Source organism: Pristis pectinata, chromosome 25 (genome assembly GCF_009764475.1).
Source record: "Pristis pectinata isolate sPriPec2 chromosome 25, sPriPec2.1.pri, whole genome shotgun sequence".
Classification (NCBI taxonomy): Eukaryota; Metazoa; Chordata; class Chondrichthyes; order Rhinopristiformes; family Pristidae; genus Pristis; species Pristis pectinata.
The window spans coordinates 468,670-493,376 of record NC_067429.1 but is presented as its reverse complement, the minus strand read 5'-3'; the positions used below and the strand labels follow the sequence as shown (position 1 = coordinate 493,376).

The 24,707-nt window shown below is 47.7% G+C and overlaps 1 protein-coding gene across 1 annotated transcript in view; it reads right to left on the bottom strand.

The window, feature by feature from the left end:
- cntnap1 (contactin associated protein 1) overlaps positions 1-24,707 on the bottom strand; it is a 152,470-nt gene that overhangs the window by 113,276 nt on the left and 14,487 nt on the right. The window contains exon 4 of the mRNA XM_052038778.1: positions 5,458-5,605. Coding sequence (XP_051894738.1) covers positions 5,458-5,605 — 148 coding nt within the window. The remainder of the gene's footprint in view (positions 1-5,457; positions 5,606-24,707) is intronic.

Here is a 24,707-nt window from a genome sequence, read left to right as displayed (position 1 = left end):
GAGCAGTGGGTGCCTGAAACGCACTGCCGGGGGTGCTGATAGAGGCTGATACAATAGGGACATTTAAGAGACTCTTAGATAGGCACATGATTGTAAGAAAAATGGAGGGTTATGGGCTGTGTAGGAGGGAAGGGGTAGGTTGATCGTGAAGTAGGTTTATATAGGTCGGCACAACTTCGAGGGCCGAAGGGCCCCTACTGTGTTGTACTGTTCTATGTGACAACTGGTCATCAATATCTGCAGCTGCACAATGTGAAAGCAGCAGCTGGACACGAAAGAAACAACAGCTGGACAGAGGGAAACTGTGACAGCTGAACACAGGGAATACTGCAGCTGGACAAATAAATAGCTGGAAAGTGTGAAATCACAACTGGTCAAAGGTACAATGGGAATCAGACAAGTGAAACCTGAGAAAGGGAAAACTACAGCTGGACAGAGAGTAAACTGCAGCTGGAAGTGGACACAGCAGTTGGACAAACACAAGACGGCAGCTGGATCAAGGGGAAATGGCAGCTGGACAGAAAAAAACAGCTGCAGCGAAGGAAACATCTGGAGCCAGGGAAAGCAGCAGCTGGAGCAAGAGAAAGTGTCAGCTGGACAAGGTGAAGACAAGAGCTGAAAGTAGCAGCTGCAGCAATACAAATCAGCAGCTGGAGCATGAAAATATCCACTATATCAAGGGAAACTGCAGCTGGACAATGGACAACAGCTGAACAGGGGAAACTGCAGCTGGAGCAAGGGAAAGGGGCAACGGGATTGAAGGAAGACAGTGGCTGGACAGGAGGGAACATCTGGACGGGAGATACAACATCCAGACAGAGTGAAGAGGTAGCTGGATGGAGTGAATTCAGCAACTGGACAGGTGGAAAACAGCAAATGAAGCAGGAGACAGCAGCTGGACAGGTGAAGACAACATTTAAACAGGGGAAGACAACATCAGGACTGGGCGAAACAGCAGCTGGACAGAAGGAACAGCTGGAGCAGTGGAAATCATCAGCTGGCGCAAAACAGATGCTGGGGCAAAGGAAGCAGCTGGACAGATGGAAAATGAGAGCTAGATAACAAGAAAGGAAGAAAGGGAAACAGCAGCTGGACAAGGGCAAGTGAACATCTGGACAGGGGGAAGGGAACATATGGACTGGGGAGAACAGGAGCTGGACAATGGAAAAAAGCAGATGAAGCACAGAAAATGACACCTGGAAAAATGGAAAGCAGCAGTTGGACAAACGGGCATCGGGAGCCAAACAGAAGCAATGCTGGACAAAGGGAAAACAGCAGCTGCAGGAAGGGGACAAAGCAGCTGGAAAGGAGCAGCTGCTAATGACGGGCAAGACAGCAGCTGGGCAAATGGATGACGGGAGACAGGTACAGCTGGAGAATGGGAAAAACAGCAGCTAGAAGTGAAAGCAGCAGATGGACACGGAGATAACCAGCTGGGTAAAGGAAAATGGCAGCCGTACAAAGCAATAACAGCATCTGGGACAAGGGAAACCAACAGCTGGAGTGAGGGAAAACAGCTGGAATGAAGGCAGCAACTGGAGGGGAAAACAGCTGCAAAGGGGAAAACAACAGCTAAAGCAAGAGAAGTTAGCACCCAGAAAACTAGAGCAGCAGGTGGAACAAGAGAACAGCCGGACAAAGCAAACCAGCTTCCGCAGCAGTGGAATACAGCAGCTGGACAGCAGGAAATCACAACAGGAGCAAGGGAAGACGGCAGCTGGTCACAGGTACAACAGCAGGTGAACAAACGGACAACGAGTCAGGAAAATGAAGCTGCAGCTGAAAGTGGACACAACAGCTGGAGAAATGGAAAACGGCAGATGGACAGGGAAAACTGCAGGCAGAGGGATAACAGCAGCTGGAGAATGGGAACAGCTAGAGCAATGGAAGTGGGCATCTGAAGCTAGAAACAGGAGCAGCTGGTACAACAGCTGGAGAGGGAGGTTAGCAGCTGGACAGGGAAGTCAACAGTTGGAAAGGAGACAACATTTGGACAGTGGTGCAGACAACATCTGGACTGGGAAGAGAACAGCTGGACGTGGAAAACTAGCTGGACAAGGGAACTAAGGAACTGGGGCAAGAAAAAACAGCTGTCGAATGGGAAACCAGCAGCTGAACCAAGGGAAAGGGGCATCTGAAGTGAGGGGCAGGGCAGCTGTAACAAAGGAAGACAGCAGCTGGATGGTGGAAACATCTGGATAGGGCACGGGGGTGGTGAGCAGATAACATCTGGCCAGGTGCAGACAACATCTGGCGAAGGGAAAATAACAACTGGAGCAAGGGAAAACAGCAGCTGGAGTGAGGGAAGAGCAGCTGGACAAAGCTTCTGGGGTAGTGAATGCAGCACCGGAGAGCAGGAAATGACAGCTGGAGTAAGGTAAGAGAGCAGCTGGTCAAACGGACAACGGGAGTCAGACAAAGGGGGGAACAGCCGAGGCTGCAGGGAGGGAAACAGCTGGGGTGGGGGGGGAACAGCCAGATAGGGGCGGGATCGGCCTGATCCGGGGGGGGGGGGGGGGGGGAGGGGAACAGCCGGGGGGGGGGTGGGGGGGGGGGAACAGCCGGGGGGGGGGTGGGGGGGGGAAGCAGCTGGTATGGGGAGGCCAGCTGGAGCGGGGGGGAAGTGCAGCCGTAGGGAGAAGCCGCAGCTGGGGACACAGAGACGGAGCTGGTCACAGGAACGGCGGCAGCTGGAGGACAGACAACACACTGCAGCGGGAAAACAGGGAACCGCAGGAGAGGAAAACCAACGGAATGGGAATGCAGCGGTTTGGGAAAGGGAAAGAGCTGTGCCGGGGACAGAGCAGGCACCGTCACCACATGTGAAACTCAGCAGTGGGAATGGGAACGGCGAAAGGGATGGGTGGAGGACGGAAGCAGCAGTTGTGGGGCGCTGCCTGTGGCATCGGTACTGGAGGAGCGGCGGTGGATCACCGGGGTGAGAGGAGAGGGACGTGTAAAGAATGTGCAGCCGGTGTGGAGAACACACCAGCAGCTCCGCGCAGTCCCGGCGGTGGCCGGGGGCCGGGCACTCGGACCCGGCGGCCAGACACTCGGACCTGGCGGTGACAGGGAAACACACAAACTGCTGGGGCCACATCAGTGGAGAATTCGGCACATCTGCCGATCCCCCTCTCCTCCCTCCGCTCCCATCTCCCCTCCCCACCACCTCCGCCCTTCCCCACCACTCCCCCTCCCCGCCCCCCACAATCCCTCCCCCTCCCTCTCCACCCCCAACCCTCCAACCCCACTCCTCCTTCACTCCCACCCACTCACCCCACCCACCCATCCCCTCCCTCACCCCTCTCCTACTCTCCCCTTCCCTCCCCATCCCCCTCCCCCTCCCCACAGCCTCCCTCCTCCCCTCCCCACTCTCCCACAGTCTCCCTCCCCTTCCACATTTCCTGTTTCTCTGCCTGTGCCCCTCACATTTCTCCCACTGCTGCCTTGTCACCCAATGCTGTCAGAACAGGCTGCACCACAGGTCCTGCCGATCTCACCCCACCCTCACTCCCTGATCACTGCTCCAACTGCAAACCACCCACGCCCCTGACTGTTCCCAATTCCAAGCTCTGCTCCAGCGTCTCACCTACCCCCTTGTTCTCCCTACACATGAACCTTTTCGAATCACACACCAGCACCCCCGAACCCTCTGTAATCTCAAAACTCTGAAGTCTCTCACCATTTACAAAATTTCCTGTCAACATGGACGGTTTCATATTTTCCCACATTGTACGCCACTTGCCAGACTTTTGCCCACTCACTTGACCCTCTGATGTTCCGGTCTAGCCTACTTTTAACCTCCTTACAACTTATATTCCGCTCTATGTGGGTGTCATCAGCAAATTTCACAACCATTCCTTCAGTTTCTACATCAAAGTCTTTTTGAATATATTGTAAGAGTTGTCAGGGTGGACAATGGTATCCTCAAGGTTCAGTGCAGGGACTACTTGTTTCAGCATCAGTCAATGACGGGAGGTAGAGGTTCAGGGATGGGCAGGCACATGACTGCTGGAATCTAACAGAGAAGTGTGGTGGCACAATTTTGGCAGAAAGAATACAAGACAATTTAAACAGCAGCGGAGCTCGAAAGAGTGAGCTAGAACTATCAGACATTACAAATGGGCATAAATCTTAGCAAGTGGTTGAGGACATGGTTTATATGGCATGGGGAGGGGGGTCCTGTGAGTTATGATCAGAGGCCTCAAGTACAAAAGGGAGGTTATGTTGAACAATATAGACCAGTGGTTGGACCACTGCTGCGATATTGTCTCCTGTTCTGAAGACACTTTACAGAGGATGTGAAGTTTCAAGAGAGGATGCAAAAGAGATTTCCTGGAATTGTTTCAGGGATGAGGGATCTCAGCTCCAAGGCAAGACTGGACGAGCTGGTCTGCTCTCCTGGGAGTAAAGAAGTTTAGGAGGACATTAATGGACACAAACATGATCATGACTGCTTTATTCGGCAAATAATGGGCAGTGATCCCACGTGTGAATTGGTTCCAGGACATTTGTAAAGTGACTGGCAGAAGATACATGGAGGAAGGAAGGAAGACCCAATCTTACAGAGAGAGAAGTTGCAACAGATGGTGGAAAGAGCATCGATCAACTCTTTGTAAAGGGAACTGGATAATGGAAAAAAATTACAGAATGCTAATTCTAGTTCAGAGATAATTACTGAATAAACTTCCAAGGGGTCTTTATGATTGTCCAGGAGAAGAGCAAAGGAAATTTGTTTTGATGTCTCCTCGAAAAGGTGAATGAGAGAAGAGTTATGACTGGAGTTGTTTGGACCACATCAAGAGCTGCCCAGCGTAACCCATTTCCCACACTGCGGACTGGTCCTGCAGATCATAGCTCCTGAAACACACATCCACAGATGTATATGTGTGGGGAGGGTCACTGCAGAACCCATCATCTGGCTGGAAGAACCTCCTCTTCCTGATCTCTGCCCTAACCCTCCTATCAATGACTTTAGATTTATCCACTCCACCCTGGCTCTTTACCGTTCTGCTGAGAGAAACAGTCCTTCCTATTTACTCCATCTGGATCCTTTAAGAACAGAATCGCATGTTAATTGACTGCTGTGATTTATCTCTGTGTAGATAAGTAGACAGAAAGCAAAGGGAATGGGAGAGAATAAGGTGCAGGGATTCATGTGAATGGGACTGATGGGATAGCTCCCCTGGGGGCCAGTGTGGACCCAGTGGGCTGAATGGCCTTCTGTGTCATAATAAGAAAGAAAGAAGCAAGTGTAGGCCATTCAGCCCCATTCAGTCTGTCTGTGCCTGTGTGTGTATGCCTGTGCATCTGTCTGTCTTTATGTATCTGTGTGTCTGTCTGTGTGTCTCCACCCTAGCCTTCCCCTCCTTTTCTTTCCCAGCTCTTGTGCCCAGTTCTCCGTTCCCCTCCACCCTCACCCTGAGCTCCCGTTCTCTGGTTGGACCAGGTACTTGCCGTAGGGGCAGCCATAGACTTCGACCCTCAGACCGACGTAATGTCTTGGTCTCCAACTGATGGCCACGAAGCGAACGAACTGTGCAAGGACCGGTCGCCACAGCTCATGCAGAACCACGCTGTCCGCATTCCGATTGCCTGCAAATGTCTTCAACACAGCACCATCGTTAATGACCACCAACGGGAGGGGGGGAGGGGGATGAGGGGGAATCAGGTGGAGGGAGTAGAAGTGGGAGGAAAATGAGGGGAGGGGAGGGGAAGGGAAGTGAGAGGGAGGGAGGCGAGATGGATTGCAGGAGCAGAGAGCAGGATGAGGAGAAGGTGGAGGAGGAGGGCAGGAGGAGAATCAGGGATGGGGATCAGGGAGGAGGGATGGTGATGGTTGAGGGAAGGACAGAAACAGCCTGGGTGGAGAAAGGTGAATGGAGGAGAAAGGTAGGTGTGGAAGAAAGGGATGGAACAGAGAACAGTACAGCACGGGAACAGGCCCTTCGGCCCATGACGTTGTGCAGAACTAATTAAACTAGTAAATTAAATGCCTAACTAAACCCTTCTGTCTACACAATGTCCATATCCTTCCATTCTCTGCACATCCATGTGTCTGTCCAAGAGTCTTAAATGCCTCTATCTTATCTGCCTCCACCACCAGCCCTGGCATTGCATTCCAGGCACCCACCACTCTCTATGTAAAACACTTGCCCCGCACATCTCCTTTGAACTTTCCCCCTCTCACCTTAAATGCATGTCCTCTAGTATTACACACTTTGATCCTGGGAGAAAGATACTGACTGTCTATTCTATCTATGCCTCTCATAATCTTATAAACCTGTATCAGGTTAAGGAGAGGTAAGGGGAAGAGACAGACACTGCAGGGTCCCCCGTCCCCCTCTCAGCCACAAGTCTACCCCTTTGGATACTGCTGGACCTATCAGAGCACAGCAGCAGCAGCCAGGTCAGTGGCACTGTGGCCGGCTCTGCGGCTCAGCAGGAAAGGGTAAAATCAGGCAGAGCAATAGTGAGAGGAGACTCGATAGAGGACAGACAGGAGATTCTGGGGCCATGAAAGAAACACCAGGATGGTGTGTTGCCTCCTGCATGTCAGGGTTGAGGATGTCTCAGAGCAGCTGCAGAACATTCTCAAGGGGGAGGGTGAGCAGCCAGAGGTCGTGGCACACATTGGCACCAACAACGTAGGTAGAAAGGGGAAAGAGGTCCTGTACAGTGAGTAAAGGGAGTTAGGCTGAAGGGCAGGACCTCCAGGCAGTAATCTCTGGATTACTCCCAGTGCCACGTGCTGTCAGGGCAGGAATAGGATGATAGGACGAATGAGTGGCTGAGGAACTGGTACAGGGGGCAGGGTTTCAGGATCTTGGATCACTGGAACCTCTTCTGGGGCAGGGACAACCTGTACAAGAGGGACAGGTTGCACCTTAACTGGAGGGGAACTAATATCCTGGCCATGAGGTTCACTGGTGCTACTCGGGAGGGTTTAAACTAGTTTGGCAGGGGGATGGGAACCAGAGCACCGGGTCAGTAAGTGAAGGGATTGAGACGAAAGAAGATGTCATGTCCAGTAAGTCTGTAAGGAAGAACAGGCCGGAGCAGAGTAATAGACACAATGGGACGGACGGGTTGAAGTGTGTGTATATTAATGCCAGGAGTACTATGGCTGAGGATGATAAACTTAGAGCATGGATCAGTACATGGAATTATGATGTTGTGGCCATAACAGAGACTTGGCTGAGAGAGGAACAGGAATGGATGCTCAATGTTCCAGGGTTTCAATGTTTTAGAAAAGAGAGAGAGGGAGGTAAAAAGAGGAGGGGGAGGGAAGAAGAGTTGTGCTGTTAATCAAATACAATATCACAGCTGCTCTCAGAGGGGACATAATGGAGTCTTCTTTCATTGAGTCTATATGGGTAGAACTCAAAAATAAGAAAGGTGTAATCACTCTGATGGGATTATACTACAGACCCCCCAATAGCTACTGGAACATTAAGGAACAGACATGCAGGCAGATTAGGGAAAGGTGTTAAAACAAGAGTTGTTGTGGGTGACTTCAACTTCCCCAATATAGACTGGGACGTCCTTAGAGCAAGAGGTTTAGACAGGGCAGAATTTGATAGGTGTATCCAGGAGGGTTTCTTAAATCAATATGTAGATAGTCCAACAAGAGGAGGGGCTGTACTGGACCTAGTGTTGGGTAATGAGCCTGGCCAGGTGACTAGCCTTTCAGTGGGAGAACAATTAGGGAACAGTGACCACAACTCCTTAAGTTTTAAGATAGCTATAGATAAGGATAAGTATGGACCTTGCAGGAGGACTGGAGCAGGGCAAATTATGAAAGTGTTAGGCAGGGACTAGAGAGAGTTAACGGGGAACAGCTGTTTTTTGAGCAAGTCCACATCTCAAGTGTGGAGGGTGTTTAAAGACCAACTGCACAGAGTACAGGACAGGGATGTTCCAGTAAGAAGGATAGCAAGGTAAGGGAACCTTAGATGATGAGAGAGGTGGTGAAAGTCAAGAAGGAAAAGAAAATGTATGTAAGGTTTAGGAAGCTAAAATCAAACAGAGCACTTGAGGATTGTAAAGAAGACAGAAAAGAACTCAAGAACAGAATTAGGAGAGCTAGGAGGGGCCATGAAAAGTCCTTGGCAAGTAGGATTAAAGAAAATTTCAAGGCATTCTATACATACATTAAGAGCAAAAGGATAACTAGGGAGTGGGTTGGACCACTCTAGGATAAAGGAGGCAACACATGCATGGAGGTGGAGGATGTGGGAGAGGTCCTAAGTGAGTATTTTGCATCAGTATTTATGAAGGAGAAGGACATGGAGGACAGGGAGATCAGTGAGGAGCGTGCTAATATGCTAAGGCATTTCGAGATAAAGGAGGAGGTAATGTTAGGTCTCTTAAATAGCATTAAGGTGGATGTCCTCAGGGCCTGATGGGATATACCCCAGGTTACTGAGAGAGGCAAGAGATGAGATTGCTGCGGCCTTGACCAATATCTTCGTGTCTTCTCTAGCTACAGGTGTGGTCCGGAGGACTGGCAAGTAGCTACTCATGTTCCATTATTCAAGAAGGGAAATAGGGATTATCCTGGAAACTATAGACTGGTGAGGCTCACATCAGTGGTAGGGAAGCCATTGGAGAGGATTCTTAGGGATAGGATTTATGAGCATTTGGTAAACTATGGCCTAATTAGGGACAGGCAGCATGGTTGTTGCATTTTGGGAGATCAAATGTAAAGAGAGAGTACACTTAACAGTGATGATGTGAAGAGGGATCTTGGAGTCCAAGTCCATAGCTCCCTGAAAGTGGCTAAACAGGTTGAGAGGGAGGTAAAGAAGGCACATGGCATGCTTGCCTTTATTAGTCGAGGCACTGAGTTCAAGAGCCAGGAAGTTATGTTGCAGCTTTTTAAAACTCTACTTAGGCCACATTGCCATTGAGTCATGGATTACCACAGCATGGAAACAGGCCCTTCAGCCCAAATAGTCCATGCTGACCACATTGTGTGTGGGAGGTCATGCCTGACACATCTTTTGGAGTTTTCTGAAGAGGTAACTAAGGGGATAGATAAGGGGAGGGCAGTGAATGTTGTCTATATGAACTTTAGTAAGGCCTTTGACAAGGTCCTGCATGGTAGGCTGATCTGGAAGGTTAGAGTGCATGGGCTCAGGGGGAGCTAGCCAGGTGGATGCTAGTCCCAGTTGCCTGCATTCGGCCCATAACCCTCCAAGCCCCTTCCCTCCATGTACCTGTCCAAATGCCTCTTAAATGTTGCAATTGTACCCGTCTCGACCACTTCCTCTGGCAGCTCATTCCAGGTACTCACCACCCTCTTATCTTGTATCTATGCCCTCTAGGGTTGACTCCACAACCCTGGGGAAAAGTCTATGACCATCCACCTTATCCATACCCCTCATGATTTTATAAACTTCTATGAGGTCACTCCTCATTCTCCTACGCTCCAAGGAATAAAGATCCAGCATGACCAACCTCTCCCTATGACTCAGGCTCTCTAGTCCAGGCAGCATCCTCATAAATCTCTTCTGCACCCTCTCCAGTTTGGCATTGTCTTTCCTATAACAGGGTGACCAAAACAGTACACAATACTCCAAGTGCGGCCTCACCAACAACTTGTATAACTGCGATATAAAGTCCCTACTCTTAAACCCGATGCCCTGACTGATGAAGGCCAGCATGCTAAACACCTTCTTCACCATCCTGTCTACTTGTGCGGTCGTTTTCAGTGAACTGTGCACTTGTACTCCCAGGTCCCTCCATTCCACAACACTCATGCCCTGTCATTCACTGGATAGGTCCCACCCTGGTTTGAATGTCCAAAATGCATCACCTCACACTCATCTAAGTTGAAAACTTTTTGCCATTCCTCAGCCTATCTCCCTAAATGATCAAGATCTCTTTGCAATTCATTGAAACCTGATTCACTAACAACAAGACCTTCTAATTTAGTATCATTGGCAAACTTACTAATTGTGCCATGTACATTCATATCCAAATCATTTACATACATAATGAATAACAGAGGTCCCAACACTGACCCCTGGGGCACCCCACTAGTCACAGGCCTCCAGTCAGAGAATTGACCTTCAGCCATCACCCTCTGCTTCCTATCACTGAGCCAATTCTGAATCCACCTCGCTAGCTCCTCCTGAATCCCATGCGACCTAACCTTCCAGATTAGCCTGCCATGCGGGACCTTGTCAAAGGCCTTACCAAAGTCCATACAGACAACATCCACTGCCCTATCTTCATCTATCCTCTTAGTTACCTCTTCAAATAACTCCAAAAGATTCGTCAGGCATGACCTCCCACGCACAAAACCGTGCTGACTATTCCTGATCAGGTCTTTACTATCCAAGTGATGGTAGATCTTGTCCTTCAGAATTCCCTCCAGTAACTTCCCTACAACTAAAGTCAGGCTCACAGGCCTGTAGTTCCCTGGCCTGTCCTTGCTACCCTTCTTGAACAATGGAACAACATTAACCACCCTCCAGTCTTCTGGAACTTTGACAGTGGCTAATGACGAAGCAAATATCTCTACAAGGGCCTCCACGATTTCTTCCCTGGCCTCCCAAGGTCCGGGGGTGCACTTGGTCAGGCCCTGGGGACTTGCCCACCTTAATGAGCTTCAAGGCTGCAAATCCCTCCTTCCTCGTTATAAGCATGTGATCCAAGACCTCACTACTTATTACCCTCATTTCTTTGTCGTCCGTGATATTCTCCTTAGTAAACACCGAAGAGAAATAGACATTAAAAATCTCAGCCATCTCCTGTGGCTCTACACATAGGTGGCCCTGATGGTCTTTAAGGGCACCTCATCTCTCCCTAGTCACCCTTTTACTATTAATGTAACTGAAGAATATTTGGGGATTATCTTTAAACCAGCCTACCAAACCCATTTCATACCTTCTTTTTGCCCTCCTGATTTCCCTCTTAAGTCTGGTCTTAAACATTTTATATTCATCAAGGGATTCATACCCAGCTGCCTAAACACGACGTACACTTCCTTCTTTGTCCTGACCAGAGTCTTAATATCGCTCGTCAGCCAGAGTTCCCTGAACTTGGTATGTCTATCCTTCACCCTGATGGAAACATGCTGCCCCTGAACCCTTTTAAAAGCCTCCCACTTGCCAACTGTGCCTTTGCCTTTAAATAGAGTCACCAGGTCGACCCCAGTTAGATCTTGCCTAATGCCCTCAAAGTTGGCCCTGCTGCAGTTCAGGATTTTAACCTGTGGACCTGTTTTATCTTTTTCCATAACTATTTTTAAAACTAATAGAATTGTGGTCATTGGACCCAAAGTGCTCCCCAATGGCCACTTCAGTTACTTGACCCACTTTGTTCCCCAAGAGGAGGTCCAGTATTGCTCCTTCCCAAGTAGGTTATTCTATACATTGCGTGAGGAAACTGCCTTGGGCACACCTCACTAATTCCACCCCATCCAGGACCTTTGCACTCTGGGTGGCCCATTTGATACTGGGAATATTGAAATCTCCCACTTGCAAGGGTCAAGCAGATCGGCCATTGTATGAGTGGACAATGTTAGACTGGGGAATTGAGGCTTTAGCTCAAGAGGCATCGGTGTAAAGAGGCAGAGTAGATGAGCGGAGGCTTCTGGTAGGTTCTCTTTCTTTCTTTGTTTTTTGTTATTTTCTTTGTACAGAACAGTGGGAATGGCAGTCAGGGCAGGAGTCTGCTCCTCCTGTAGGATGTGGGAAGTCAGGGAGACCTCCGGTGTCCCTGAGGACTACACTTTCAGGAAGTGCATCCAGCTGCAGTTCCTTACAGACTGCGTTAGGGAGCTGGAGCTGCAGCTGGATGAACTCCGGATCATTCTGGAAGCTGAAGAGATGATAGATAGGAGTTACCACGAGCCAGTTACATCTTGGTGCAGGATGTAGGTAGTCGGGTGACCGTTCGGAGGGGGAAAAGGAATAGGCAGTCGGTACAGGATACACTGGTGGGTGTTTCTCTTGATAACAAGTATATCGTTTTGGATGCTGTTGGGGGGGGTGGTGGGGGGGGAATGAATCACCGGGTGGAGAGTCACAGCAGCCGGATCTCTAGAGCAGAATGTGGCTCTGTGGCTCAGTAGGGAAAGGGGGGGGGGGGGCAAGAGGATTGCAATGGTGATGGGGGATTTGTTGGTTAGGAGGACAGACAGGAGATTCTGTGGACAAGAACGAGGCTCCCGGATTGTATGTTGCCTCCCAGTGCCAAGGTCAGGGACATCTTGGATCGAGTGTACAGCATTCTTAAGGGAGAAGGTGAGCAGCCTGAAGTCATGGTACACATTGCCACCAATGACAGAGGTAAAATAAAGGATGAGGTCCTGAAGAGCCAGCTTTGGGAGTTAGGAAGGAAGTTAAAAGCAGGACCTCCACGGTAGTAATCTCTGGATTGCTGCCTGTGCCCGTGCCAAGGAGGGAAAGAATAGGAAGATAAGGCAGATCAGTGAGTGGCTGAAGAGTTGGTGCAGGGGTCAGGCGTTCAGATTTGTGGATCATTGGGATCTCTTCTGGAATAGGTATGACCTATACAGAAGGGACCCATGTCTTTGGGGGCAAGTTTGCTAGTGCTGTTGGGGAGGGTTTAAACTAGGTTGGCAAGGGGATGGGAACTAGAGTGTTAGATTAGTTGATGGATCAGTTGGTGTAGAAGTAGATTCACTGTGTACAGAGAACGCGAGGAAGGATAGGCAGAGGATAGGGCATAAATGCAGTCGGGTGGGTTGAAATGTGTTTAATGCGAGGTGTTAAAAATAAGGGTGATGGACTTAGAGCACGGATCAGTACATGGAATTACGATGTTGTGGCCATTACAGAGACGGCTGTCACAAGGGCAGGAGTGGCTGCTTGAGGTTCCGGGATTTAAATGTTTCAAAGGGGATAGGGAAGTGGGTAGAAGGAGTGGGGGGGGTGGCATTGCTAATCAGAGATAGTATCACAGCTGTAGGAAGGGAGGACATCATAGGATTTTCTATTGAGTCAGTGTGGGTGGAAGTCAGAAACAGGAAGGGAGCAATATCTCCATTGGGAGTATTCTATAGGCCCCCAAATAGCTTCCGGGACACTGAGGAGCAGATAAGTAGGCAGATTTTGGAAAGGTGCCAAAATAACAGGGTTGTTATCATGGGTGACTTCAACTTCCCTAATATTGATTGGCACCTCCAAAGTGCAAAAGGTTTTGATGGGGCAGAATTTGTTAAGCGTATACAGAAAGGATTCCTGACACAGTATGTAGACAGGCCAACAAGAGGAGAGGCCGTACTGGATCTGGTACTAGGCAATGAACCTGGTCAGGTAACAGACCTCTCAGTGGGTGAGCATTTCCGGGACAGTGACCACAACTCCCTGACTTTTAGCATAGCCATGGACAAGGATAGAAGCGGACATTATGGGAAAGTATTTAATTGGGGGAGAGTAAATTATGATGCTATTAGGCAGGAACTTGGGAGCGTAAATTGGAACAGATGTTCTCTGCTAAATTCACTGCAGAAACGTGGAAAGAATGGTAGGATGAAGGAACATGGTTAACAAGAGAGATGGAAGGTTTAGTCAAGAGGAAGAAGAAAGCTTATTTAAGGTTTAGGAAGCAAAAATCAGTCAGGGCTCTTGAGAGTTATAAGGTAGCCAGGAAGGGAGTTTAAGAAGGGACTTAGGAAAGCTAGAAGGGGGCATAAGAAGGCCTTGGCAAGTAGGATTAAGGAAAACCCCAAGGCGTTCTACACATGAGGAACAAAAGGGTGACTAGGGTGAGGGTAGGACCGCTCAGGGATAAGGGGAGAAAAATGTGTTTGGAGGCGAAGGAGGGAGGGGACGTCCTGAATGAATACTTTGCTTCAGTGTTCACCTAGGAGAGGGACTTAGATGAAGGGGAGGTTAGCTTAGAACAGGCAAATGTGTTGGAGCATGTCGAGGTTGAGAAAGAAGCAGCATTGGAGCTACTAAAAAGCATGAGTATAGTTAAGTCCCTGGGGTCAGATAGGATATACCCCAGAGTACTTTAGGAAGCCAGGAAAGAGATTGCTGGAGCATTAACAATGATCTTTGAGTCCTCGCTGACCACAGGAGTGGTACCAGAGGATTGGAGGATGGCAAATGTTGTTCCATTGTTCAGGAAAGGTAAAAAGGGATAATCTTGGGAATTATAGACCAGTTATTCTTATGTCAGTGGTGGGCAAGCTATTGGAGAGGATTCTTAGGGACAAGATTTATGAGCATTTGGAGACGCATAGTCTTATTAGGGATAGTCAACATGGCTTTGTGAAGGGCAGGTCATGCTTCACGAGCCTAATAGTGTTTCTCGAGGGAGTGACAAGGCAGATTGATGAAGGTAGAGCGGTGGATGTGGTGTATATGGATTTTAGCAAAGCATTTGACGAGGTTCCCCATTGTAAGCTCATCCAGAGGTCATGAGGTATGGGATCCATGGAAAATTAGCTATGTGGATTCGGAATTGGCTTGCCCTCAGAAAGCAGAGGGTGGTTGTAGAAGGAAAGTATTCGACCTGAAGGTTGGTGACCAGTGGTGTTCTGCGGGGACCCTGTTCTGGGACCCCTGCTCCTTGTGATTCTTATAAATGACTTGGATGAAGAAGTGGAAGGGTGGATTGGTAAGTTTTCAGATGACATGAAGGTTAGTGGTGTAGTAGATCGTGCAGAAGGTTGTCATAGGTTGCAACAGGATATTGACAGGATGCAGAGCTGGGCAGAGAAGTGGCAGATGGAGTTCAATCCAGAGAAATGTGAAGGGATACACTTTGGAAGATCTAACTTGAAGGCAGAGTACATGGTTAATGACAGGATTCTTAGCAGTGTGGAGGAATAGAGAGACCTTGGGTTTCTAGTACCTAGGTTCCTCAAGGTTGCTGTGCTAGTTGATAGAGTGGTTAAAAAGGCGTATAGTGTGCTGGCCTTCATTAGCCGGGGGATTGAGTTCAAAAACTGCGAGGTAATGTTGCAGCTCTACAAGACCCTGGTTAGACCGCATCTGGAATATCGTGTTCCGTTCTGGTCGCCACATTATGGGAAGGACGTGAAAGCTTTGGAGAGAGTGCAGAGGGGATTTACCAGGATGCTGCCTGAATTGAACAACATTTCTTATGAGGAGGGGCTCTTATGAGGATGAGAAGAGACTTGACAGAGGTGCATAAGATTAAGAGAGGCATAGACAGAGTGGAGAGCCAGCATCTTTTCCCCAGGGTGGTAATGGCCAATACTAGAGGTCACCCATTTAGGGTGCGTGGAGGAAAGTTCAGAGGGATGTCAGAGGTAGGTTTTTTTTTTACACAGAGAGTGGTGGGTGCCTGGAATGCACTACCGGGGGTGGTGGTAGGGGCTGATACAATACGGTCATTTAAGAGACTCTTAGATAGGAATAGGGATGAAAGAAAAATAGAGAGTTATGGGAGGTGAAGTAGTGAGGGGGATAGATAGAATAGAATGTGGATAAGATTTATATCGGCTGGCACAACATCATGGGGCAAAGGGCCCGTACTGTGCCGTCTGTTCTATGTTCTAGCACTACCCTACTGTTCTTACAGCTACGTGCAATTTCTCGGCACATCTGCTCCTCAAATTCCTGCTGACTATTGGGGTGTCTACAATATAGCCCCACCAAGGTGACCATCCCCTTCTTTTTTCTGATTTCTACACAAATGGCCTCATTAGATGATCCCTCAAGAATATCCTCTCTAAACACTGCGGTTATGTCTTCCCTTATCAAAAAGGCAACACCCTCTCCACTCTTACCTGTTGCTCTGTCACACCTAAAGCATCGGTATCCCAGAACATTGAGATCACAAGACAAAGGAGCACAAGTAGGCCATTCGGCCCATCGAGTCTGCTCCACCACTTCACCATGAGCTAAACTATTCTCCCACCTAGCCCCAATTCCCAGCCTTTTCTCATATCCCTTGATACCCTAATTAGATACCTATCAATCTCGGCCTTAAACACCCCCAATAATCAGGCCTCCACAGCTGTACGTGGCAACAAATTCCATAAATCCACGACCCTCTGGCTAAAGAAATTTCTCCGCATCTCTGTTCTAAATGGATACCCTCTAATTCTAAGACTGTGCCCTCTAGTCCTGGACTCACCCACCATGGGAAACAACTTAGCCATATCTACTCTGTCCAGTCCTTGCAACATTCAAAATGTTTCTGAGGTTCCCTCTCATTCTTCTGTACTCCAATGAATACAGTCCAAGAGCTGACAAACGCTCCTTGTATGTCAGCCCTTTCATTCTGGGAATCATCTTCGTAAATCTTCTCTGAACCCTCTCCAACATCAGTACATCCTTTCTAAGATAAGGGGCACAAAACTGCACACAGTATTCCAAATGAGATTTCACCAGTGCCCCATAGAGCCTCATCAACACATCCTTACTTTTATACGCTATTCCTCTTGAAATGAATGCCAACATAGCATTTGCTTTCTTTACCGTCAACCCAACCTAGAGGTTAACCTTTAGGGTATCCTGCATGAGGACCGCCAAGTCCCTTTGCACTTCCGAACTTTGAAATTTTCTCCCCATCTAGATAATAATCTGCCCGTTTATTTTTTCTTCTGAAGTGTAAAACTGCACATTTCTCAACATTGAATCTCATCTGCCATTTCTTTGCCCATTCTTCTAAACTGTCCAAGTCTCTCTGCAACCTTTCTGTTTCTTCAACACTTCCTGCTCCTCCACCTATCTTGGTGTCATCTGCAAATTTAGCCACAAAACCATTTATTCCACAATCTAAATCATCGATATACAGTGTAAAAAGAAGCGGCCCCAACACCAGCCCCTGCGGAACACCACTGGTAACTGGCAGCCAACCAGAACAGGATCCCTTTATTCCCACCCTTTGCTTTCTGCCTACCAGCCAGTGCTCTACCATTCTAATATCTTCCCTGTAACTCCATGGGCTCTCATCTTATTAAGCAGCCTCTTGTGCAGCACCTTGTCGAAGGCCTTTTGAAAATCCAAATACACAGCATCCACTGCTTCTCCCTTGTCCATCCTACTTGAGATTACCTCAAAGTTCTAATAGGTTGGTCAGGCAGGATCTTCCCTTAAGGAAACCATGCTGACTTGGACCTATCTTGTCACGCACCTCTAGGTATTCCATAACCTTGTCCTTGAGGATCGATTCCAATAACTTTCCAACCACCGATGTCAGACTAATAGGCCTGTAATTTCCTTTTTGCTGCCTCCCTCCTTTCTTAAACAGCCAAACTACATTTGCGACCTTCCAGTCCCCCGGAACCATGCCGGAATCTATTGATTCCTGGAAAATCATCTCCAATGCCTCCACAATCTCTAAAGCCACCTCCTTCAGAACCCGAGGGTGCACTTCATCTAGTCTGGGAGACTTATCTGTCCTTAGGCCATTCAGCTTCCCGAGCACCTTCTCTCTAGTAATCTTGACTGTACTCAATTTTATTCCCTGAGACCCCTGACTATCAGGTATACTGCTGATGTCTTCCACATTGAAGACCGATGCAAAATACTCATTTAGTTCCTCTGCCATTTCTTTGTTACCCATTATAATTTCTCCAGTATCGTTTTCAATCGGCCCTATATCTACCCGTCTCTCTTTTACTCTTCATATACTTAAAAAATACTCTTAGTATCCTTTTGTATGTTATTTGCCAACTTCCTTTCATAATTCATCTTTTACTTCCTAATGACCTTCTTAGTTTCTTTCTGTAAGTCTTTAAAAGCTTCCCAGTCTTCTGTTTTCCCACTAATTTTTGCTTCCTATTATGCCCTCCCTTTTGCTTTTATTTTAGCCTTAACCTCTCTCGTTAGCCACATTTGTGCGATTTTTCCATTCATAATTTTCTTCTTTCTTGGAATGTACCTATCCTGCACTTTCCTCATTTCTTACAGAAATTTCATCCATTTCTGCTCTGCCGTCCCTCCAGCTAGCTTACTTTTCCAATCAATTTGGGCCAGTTCCTCTCTCATGCCGCTGTAATTTCCTTTGTTCCACTGAAATATTGACACACCTGATATCAGCTTCTCCTTTTCAAATTTGAAATTGAACTCAATCATATCATGATCACTACTTCCTATGGGTTCCTTTACCTTTAGTTTCCTAATCACCTCAGGTTTGTTACACAGCACCCAATCCAAAACAGCCAGTCCCCTGGTGGGCTCATCAACAAACTGCTCCAAAAAGCCATCCCACAGACATTCCACAAACTCTCTCTCCTGAGATCCAGTACCTTCCTGACTTTCCCAATCGACTTTCATGTTAAAACCCCCCCATAATTATCTTGACATTGTCTCTCTGACACGCTTTTTCTATTTCCAGCTGTAACTTGTAGTCCACATCCCGGCTGCTGTTTGGGGGCCTGTATATAACTGCTATTATTGTCCTTTGACCCTTGCTATTTCTTAACTCCACCCATAAGGATTCTACCTTTTCTGATCCTATGTCGTTTCTTTCTAGTGATTTAATATCGTTGCTCACCATCAGGGCCATGCCGGCCCCTCTACCTAACTGCCTATCTTTCCTATACACTGTGTACCCTTGGACATTCAGCTCCCAATCACATCCATCATTAAGCCATGACTCGGTGATGGCCACAACATCATATCTTTTAATCTGTAGCTGTACTACAAGGTCATTCACCTTATTTCTAATACTACGTGCATTTAAGTACAGTACATTCAGACCAGTATCTGCTACCGATTTCAGTGTATTTCTATTGCACAGCACATTATCCTGTCCTTTCACCTGCCTGTCCCTCTTGCCATCTTTGCTGCACACTATCTTTGACTTGTTTCTATTTTCCTCTTCCTCGACCCTAACGCCCTGCTTTCCTTCCCCCTGCCAAATTAGTTTAAACCCTAACAGCTATATTAAACATTCCCGCCAGGATATTGGTACCCTTTGAGTTCAAGTGTAACCCAGCTGACAGTCCTGCCCTTCTCTCAGCCATGTTTCTGTTCTGGCCACAATATCCCAGTCCCTCGAGGCAATCCACACCCTCAGTTCATCTGCTTTACCTGTTAAGCTATGTGCATTGAAATAGATGCAGTTTCCAGCAGTGGTCCTCTCTGCCCTGTCACTGTGAACACGGCCGTCCTGATTGCTGGGCTCACACTCTTTGGTTGCTGCACGTACCCGTCTTTTCACTGACCAGTCACTCGAGTCCCACCCCCCCCACCCCTGCCAGTTGAGTTTAAACCCTCCCTGGTGGCAAAAGCAAATTTCCCTGCGGGGATATTGGTCCCTCTCCAGTTCAAGTACAACCCGTCCATCTTGTACAGGTTGCCTTTACTGCAGAAGAGATCCCAATGATCCAAGAATTCCAGTACCCTACACCAGCTCTTCAGCCACACATTCATCTGGCCTATCTTTCTATTCCTGGACTCACGAGCAAGTGGCACTGGAAGTAATCCAGAGGTCTGTGGAGTACTGGAGGATCTGGCGTGTTGCATTCAATTCTGGTCACCCCATTACAGGGAAGATGTCAAGGCTTTGGAGAGGGTGCAGAAGAGGTTTACCAGGATGCTGTACGAGTTAGAGGGCATGTGCTATAAGGAGAGGTTGGACAAACTTGGGTTGTTTTCTCTGGGCAGCAGAGGTTGAGGGGAGACCTGATAGAGGTTTATAAGATTATGAGAGGCACAGATAGAGTAGACAGTCAGTATCTTTTTCCCAGGGTCGAAATGTCTAATACCAGAGGGCATGCATTTCAGGTGAGGGGGGGGGGGGGGGAGTTCAAAGGAGATGTGCAGGGCAAGTTGTTGTTTTTTTTACACACAAGAGTGGTGGCTGCCTGGAATTCACTGCCTGAGGTGGTGGAGGCAGATACGATAGAGGCATTCAAGAGGCTCTTAGATAGACACATGAATGTGCAGGAAATGGAAAGATGTGGACATTGTATAGGCAGAAGGAATTAGTTTAGTTGAGCATTTGGTTACTAATTTAGTTAGTCCGAAGGGCCTGTTCCTGTGCTGTACCGTTCGATGTTCTATATTCCAGGTCTCCCCTCAGCCTCCACTGCTCCAGAGAAAACAACCCATGTGTGTCTAACCTCTAAGGGGGGGAACGTTGGTGGAAGGGGAAGGGGTTGGATTGGAGGGGAGAAGGGACTGCAGGAAAGATGAGCAACCTCACCACAGCACTGTGGTTCAGGGTGCCATTCAAAAGGGGGGAGAGAAGAGAAATGTAGCTGTAATTGGAGAAAGTATAGTCAAGGGAATAAGCACTATTTTCTGTCACCAGGACAGAGTCACCACAGCTGTGTTGCCTGCCTGGTGTCCAGGTTCAGGACATCTCATCTGGCCTGCAGAGGAATTTGGAGTGAGAGTGGAAAGATCCAGTTGTCGTGGTCCATGTGGGTACCAACAACATAGGTAGAACAAGGAAAGAGGTTCTGCTGAGAGAATATGAGCAGATAAGGACTAAATTAAAAAGCAGAACCAAAAAGGTAATAATCTCAGGATTACTACCCGAGTCACATGCTAATTGGCAGAGTCCACAAGATTAAAGAGCTAACGTGTGGCTCAAAGACTGGTTTGGGAGAAGTGGGTTTGAATTCGTAGGACAATGGCACCAGTACTGGGGAAGGATGGAGCTGTTCCGATGGGACAGGGTCCACCTGAATCATGTTGGGACCAGAGTCTTGGTGAATTGCATAACTAGGGCTGAAGATAGGGCTTTAAACTAAACAGTTTGGGTGGGGGGTGGTTAGGTTCAACAGCAGGGAAACTTCAAGAAAGGTTAAAGGGAGGGAGAGGTTATTAAAGATCCAGAACAAACAACAGGACAGAGAGTTTAGAAAGGGTTAGAAATCTAACTTCAGGCAACACAGGGATGACTTTGAGAGGTGAGGCAGTGAATACAGGACTGAGGGTGTTGTATTCGAATGCACGCAGTAAACGTAACAAGGTAAATGAGTCTACAGCACAGATCGAAGTTGGCAGGTACATTGTTGTGGGCATCACGGAGACGAGGCTGAAGGAGGGTCAGAGCTGGGAGCTAAACATCCAAGGATACACATCCTAGCGAAAAGACAGGCAGATGGGCAAAGGGGAGGGTTGGCCCTGTTGTTAAAAAATGAAGTTAAACCAACAGCAAGGAGTGATATAGGATCAGAAGGTGCACAATCGTCGTGTGGCGTTGAGGAACCGCAAAGGTAAAAAGACCCTGATAAGAATTGTGTAGAGGCTTCCGACTACTAGTCAGGATGTGGGGTACAAAAAACACCAGGAGATAGAAAAGGCATGTGAGAAAGGCAATGTTACAGTGATCATGGGGGAAAATGTAGATATACTGGGAAAATCAAGTTGGCAGTGGACCGCAAGAGAAGGAATTTGTGGAATGTCTACGAGATGGCTTTTTAGAGCAGCTTGTGGTAGAACCCACTAGGGAACAGGCGATTCTGGATTTGTTATGTAATGAGGCGGACTTGATCAGGGAGCTGAAGGTGAAGGAATTCTCAGGGGGCAGTGACCATAATGATAGAATTCACCCTGCAGTTTAAGAGGGAGAAGCTGAAATGTGATGTATCGGTATTACAGTTGAGTAAAGGTAACTTCAGAGGCATGAGAAGAGCTGGCCAGAGTTGATTGGAAGAGGACCCCAGCAGGGAAGACAGTGGAGCAGCAATGCAGGACTTAGAACATTGAACACAACAGCACAATACAGGCCCTTCGGACCATAATGTTGTGCCGACATTTTATCCTGTTCTAAAATCTATCTAACTCTTCCCTCACACATAGCCCCCTATTTTACTATCATTCATGTGTCTATCTAAGAGTGTGTTAAATTTCCCTAATGTATCTGCCCCCACAACCTCTGCCGGCAGTGCGTTCAACACACCCACCACTCTCCGTGTAAAGAACTTACCCCTGACATCCCCCTTATACCTTCTCCAATCACCTTAAAATTATGTCCCCTCGTGTTAGCCGTTGTCGCCCTGGGAAAAAGTCTCTGACTGTCCACTCGATCTATGTCTCTTATCATCTTGTACACCTCTACACCTCTATCAAGTCACCTCATCCTCCTTCTCTCCAAAGAGAAAAGCTCTAGCTCACTCAACCTATCCTCATAACACATGCTCTCCAATCCAGGCAGCATCCTGGTAAATCTCCTCTTCACCCTCTCTAAAGCTTCCACATCCTTCCTATAATGAGGTGACCAGAACTGAACACAATACTCCAAGTGTGGTCTAACCAGAGTTCTACAGAGCTGCAACATCATCTTGTGGCTCTTGAACTCAATATCCTGACTAATGAAGGCCAATACACCATATGCCTTCTTAACAACCCTATCGACCTGTGCGGCAACCTTGAGGGATCTATGGACATGGACTGCAAGATCCCTCTGTTCCTCCAAACTGCTGAGTCCTGCCATTAACCTTGTATTCTGCCTTCAAATTCGATCTTCCAAATTGTATCATTTCACACTTCTCTGGGCTGGACTCCATCTGCCACTTCACAGCCCAGCTCTGCATCCTATCAATGTCCTGTTGTAACCTACAGCAACCTTCTACACTATCCACAACACCACCAACCTTTGTATCATCATCAAACTTACTAACTCACCCTTCCACATCCTCATCCAAGTCATTTATAAAAATCACAAAGAGCACAGGTCCCAGAACAGATCCCTGCGGAACACCACTGGTCACCAACCTGCAGGCAGAATACGCTCCATCTACCACTACCCTCTGTTTTCTATGGGCGAGCCAATTCTGAATCCACACAGCCAAGTATCCCTGGATCCTATATCTCCTGACTTTCTGAATAAGCCTTCCATGAGGAACCTTATCAAACGCCTTACTAAAATCCATGTACACCACATCCACTGCTCAACCTTCATCAATGTGCTTTGTCACATCCTCAAAGAATTCAATCAGGCTCATGAGGCACGACCTGCCCCTCACAAAGCCATGCTGATTGTCCCTAATCAGCCTATGCTTCTCCAAATGCTAATAAATCCTGTCTCTAAGAATCTTCTTCAGTAATTTGCCCACCACTGAAGTAAGACTCACTGGTCTGTAATTCCCAGGGTTATCCCTACTCCCTTTCTTAAACAAAGGAACAACATTTGCCACCCTCCAATCGTCTGGCACTACTCCTGTGGCCAGAGAGGACATAAAGATCATCGCCAAGGGCACAGCAATCTCTTCCCCAGCTTCCCGTAATAACCTTGGATATATCCCATCCGGCCCCAGTGACTTATCTATCCTAATGTTTTTCAATAGTTCCAGCACATCCTCTTTCCTCACGTTGACATGCCCTGGCGTATCAGCCTGTCATACTCCATCCTCACAAACGTCAAGGTCTCTCTCTCTCTGGGGAATACTGAAGCAAAGTATCCATTAAGGACCTTCCCTACCTCTTCCGACTCCAGGCACGTTTCCTCTTTTATCCCTGATTGGTCCTACCCTCAACTCTAGTCATCCTCTTATTCTTCACATATGTGTAGAACGCCTTGGGGGTTTCCTTGATCCTACTCGCCAATGGCCTCTCATGCCCCCTTCTAGCTTCTATTAAGTCCATTCCTAAGCTCCCTTCTGGCTATCTTGTAACTCTCCAGAGCCCTGTCTGATCCATGCTTTCTAAACCTCAGGTAAGCTTCTTGCTACCTCTTGACAAGATATTCTACATCTCGTGTCAACCACGGTTCCTTCACTCTACCATCCTTACCCTGCCTCAATGGGACAAACCTATCCAGAGCCCCATGCAAGTACTCCTTAAACAACCCCCACATTTCCGCTCTGCACTTCCCCAAGAACATCTGTTCCCAATTTACGCTCCCAAGTTCTTGCCTAATAGCATCATAATTCCCCCTCCCCCAGTTAAATATTTTCCCATATCGTTTGCTCCTATCCCGCTCCAAGGCTATGGTAAATGTCAATATCTCCAAAATGCTCTCCCACCAAGAGATCTGAAATGTGATCAAGCTCATTGCCTAGTACCAGGGCCAGTATGGCCTCTCTTCTAGTCGGCCTGTCCACATACTGTGCCAGGAATCCTTCTTGTACACACCTAACAAACTCCGTCCCATCGATCCCCTTTACACTAAGGATGTGCCAATCAATATTTGGGAAGTTGAAATCACCCGTGACAACAACCCTGTTATTTTTGCACCTCTCCAAAATCTGTAATTCAGGAGACACAGCCGAATTTCATCCCAAGGAAGAAGCAGTATACTAAACTGAGGACAAGGCAACCATGGCTGACAAGGGTAGTCAGGGACAACATAAAAGCAAAAGAGAAGGAATACAATATGACAAAAATTAGTGGGATGCCAGAGGATTGGAAAGCCTTTAAACACCAACAGAGGACAACTAAAAAAGCTTTAAAGGAGGAGAAAATGAAGTATGGTAAACTAGCCAATTATATAAACTATTCCAAAAGTCTTTTTTGAATACATAAAGGGTGAGAGAGAGGCTGGAGTGGAATTTCGACCGCTTGAAAATGATGCTGGAGAAGTAAAAACGGGGAACAGGGAAATGGTGGAGGAGCTAAATAAGTCCTTTGCATCAGTCTTCACAGTGGAAGACACCAGTAACATGCCAGAAATTCGAGAGAGTCAGGGACAGAGGTGAGTGTAGTGGCCAGTACTAAGGAGAAGGTGCTGGAGGAACTGAAAGGTCTGAAGGAGGACAGATCACCTGGACCAGTTGGACTTCACCCCAGAGTTCTGAAAGAGATAGCAGAAGAGATTGTAGAGACATAGAAGTGATCTTTCAAGAA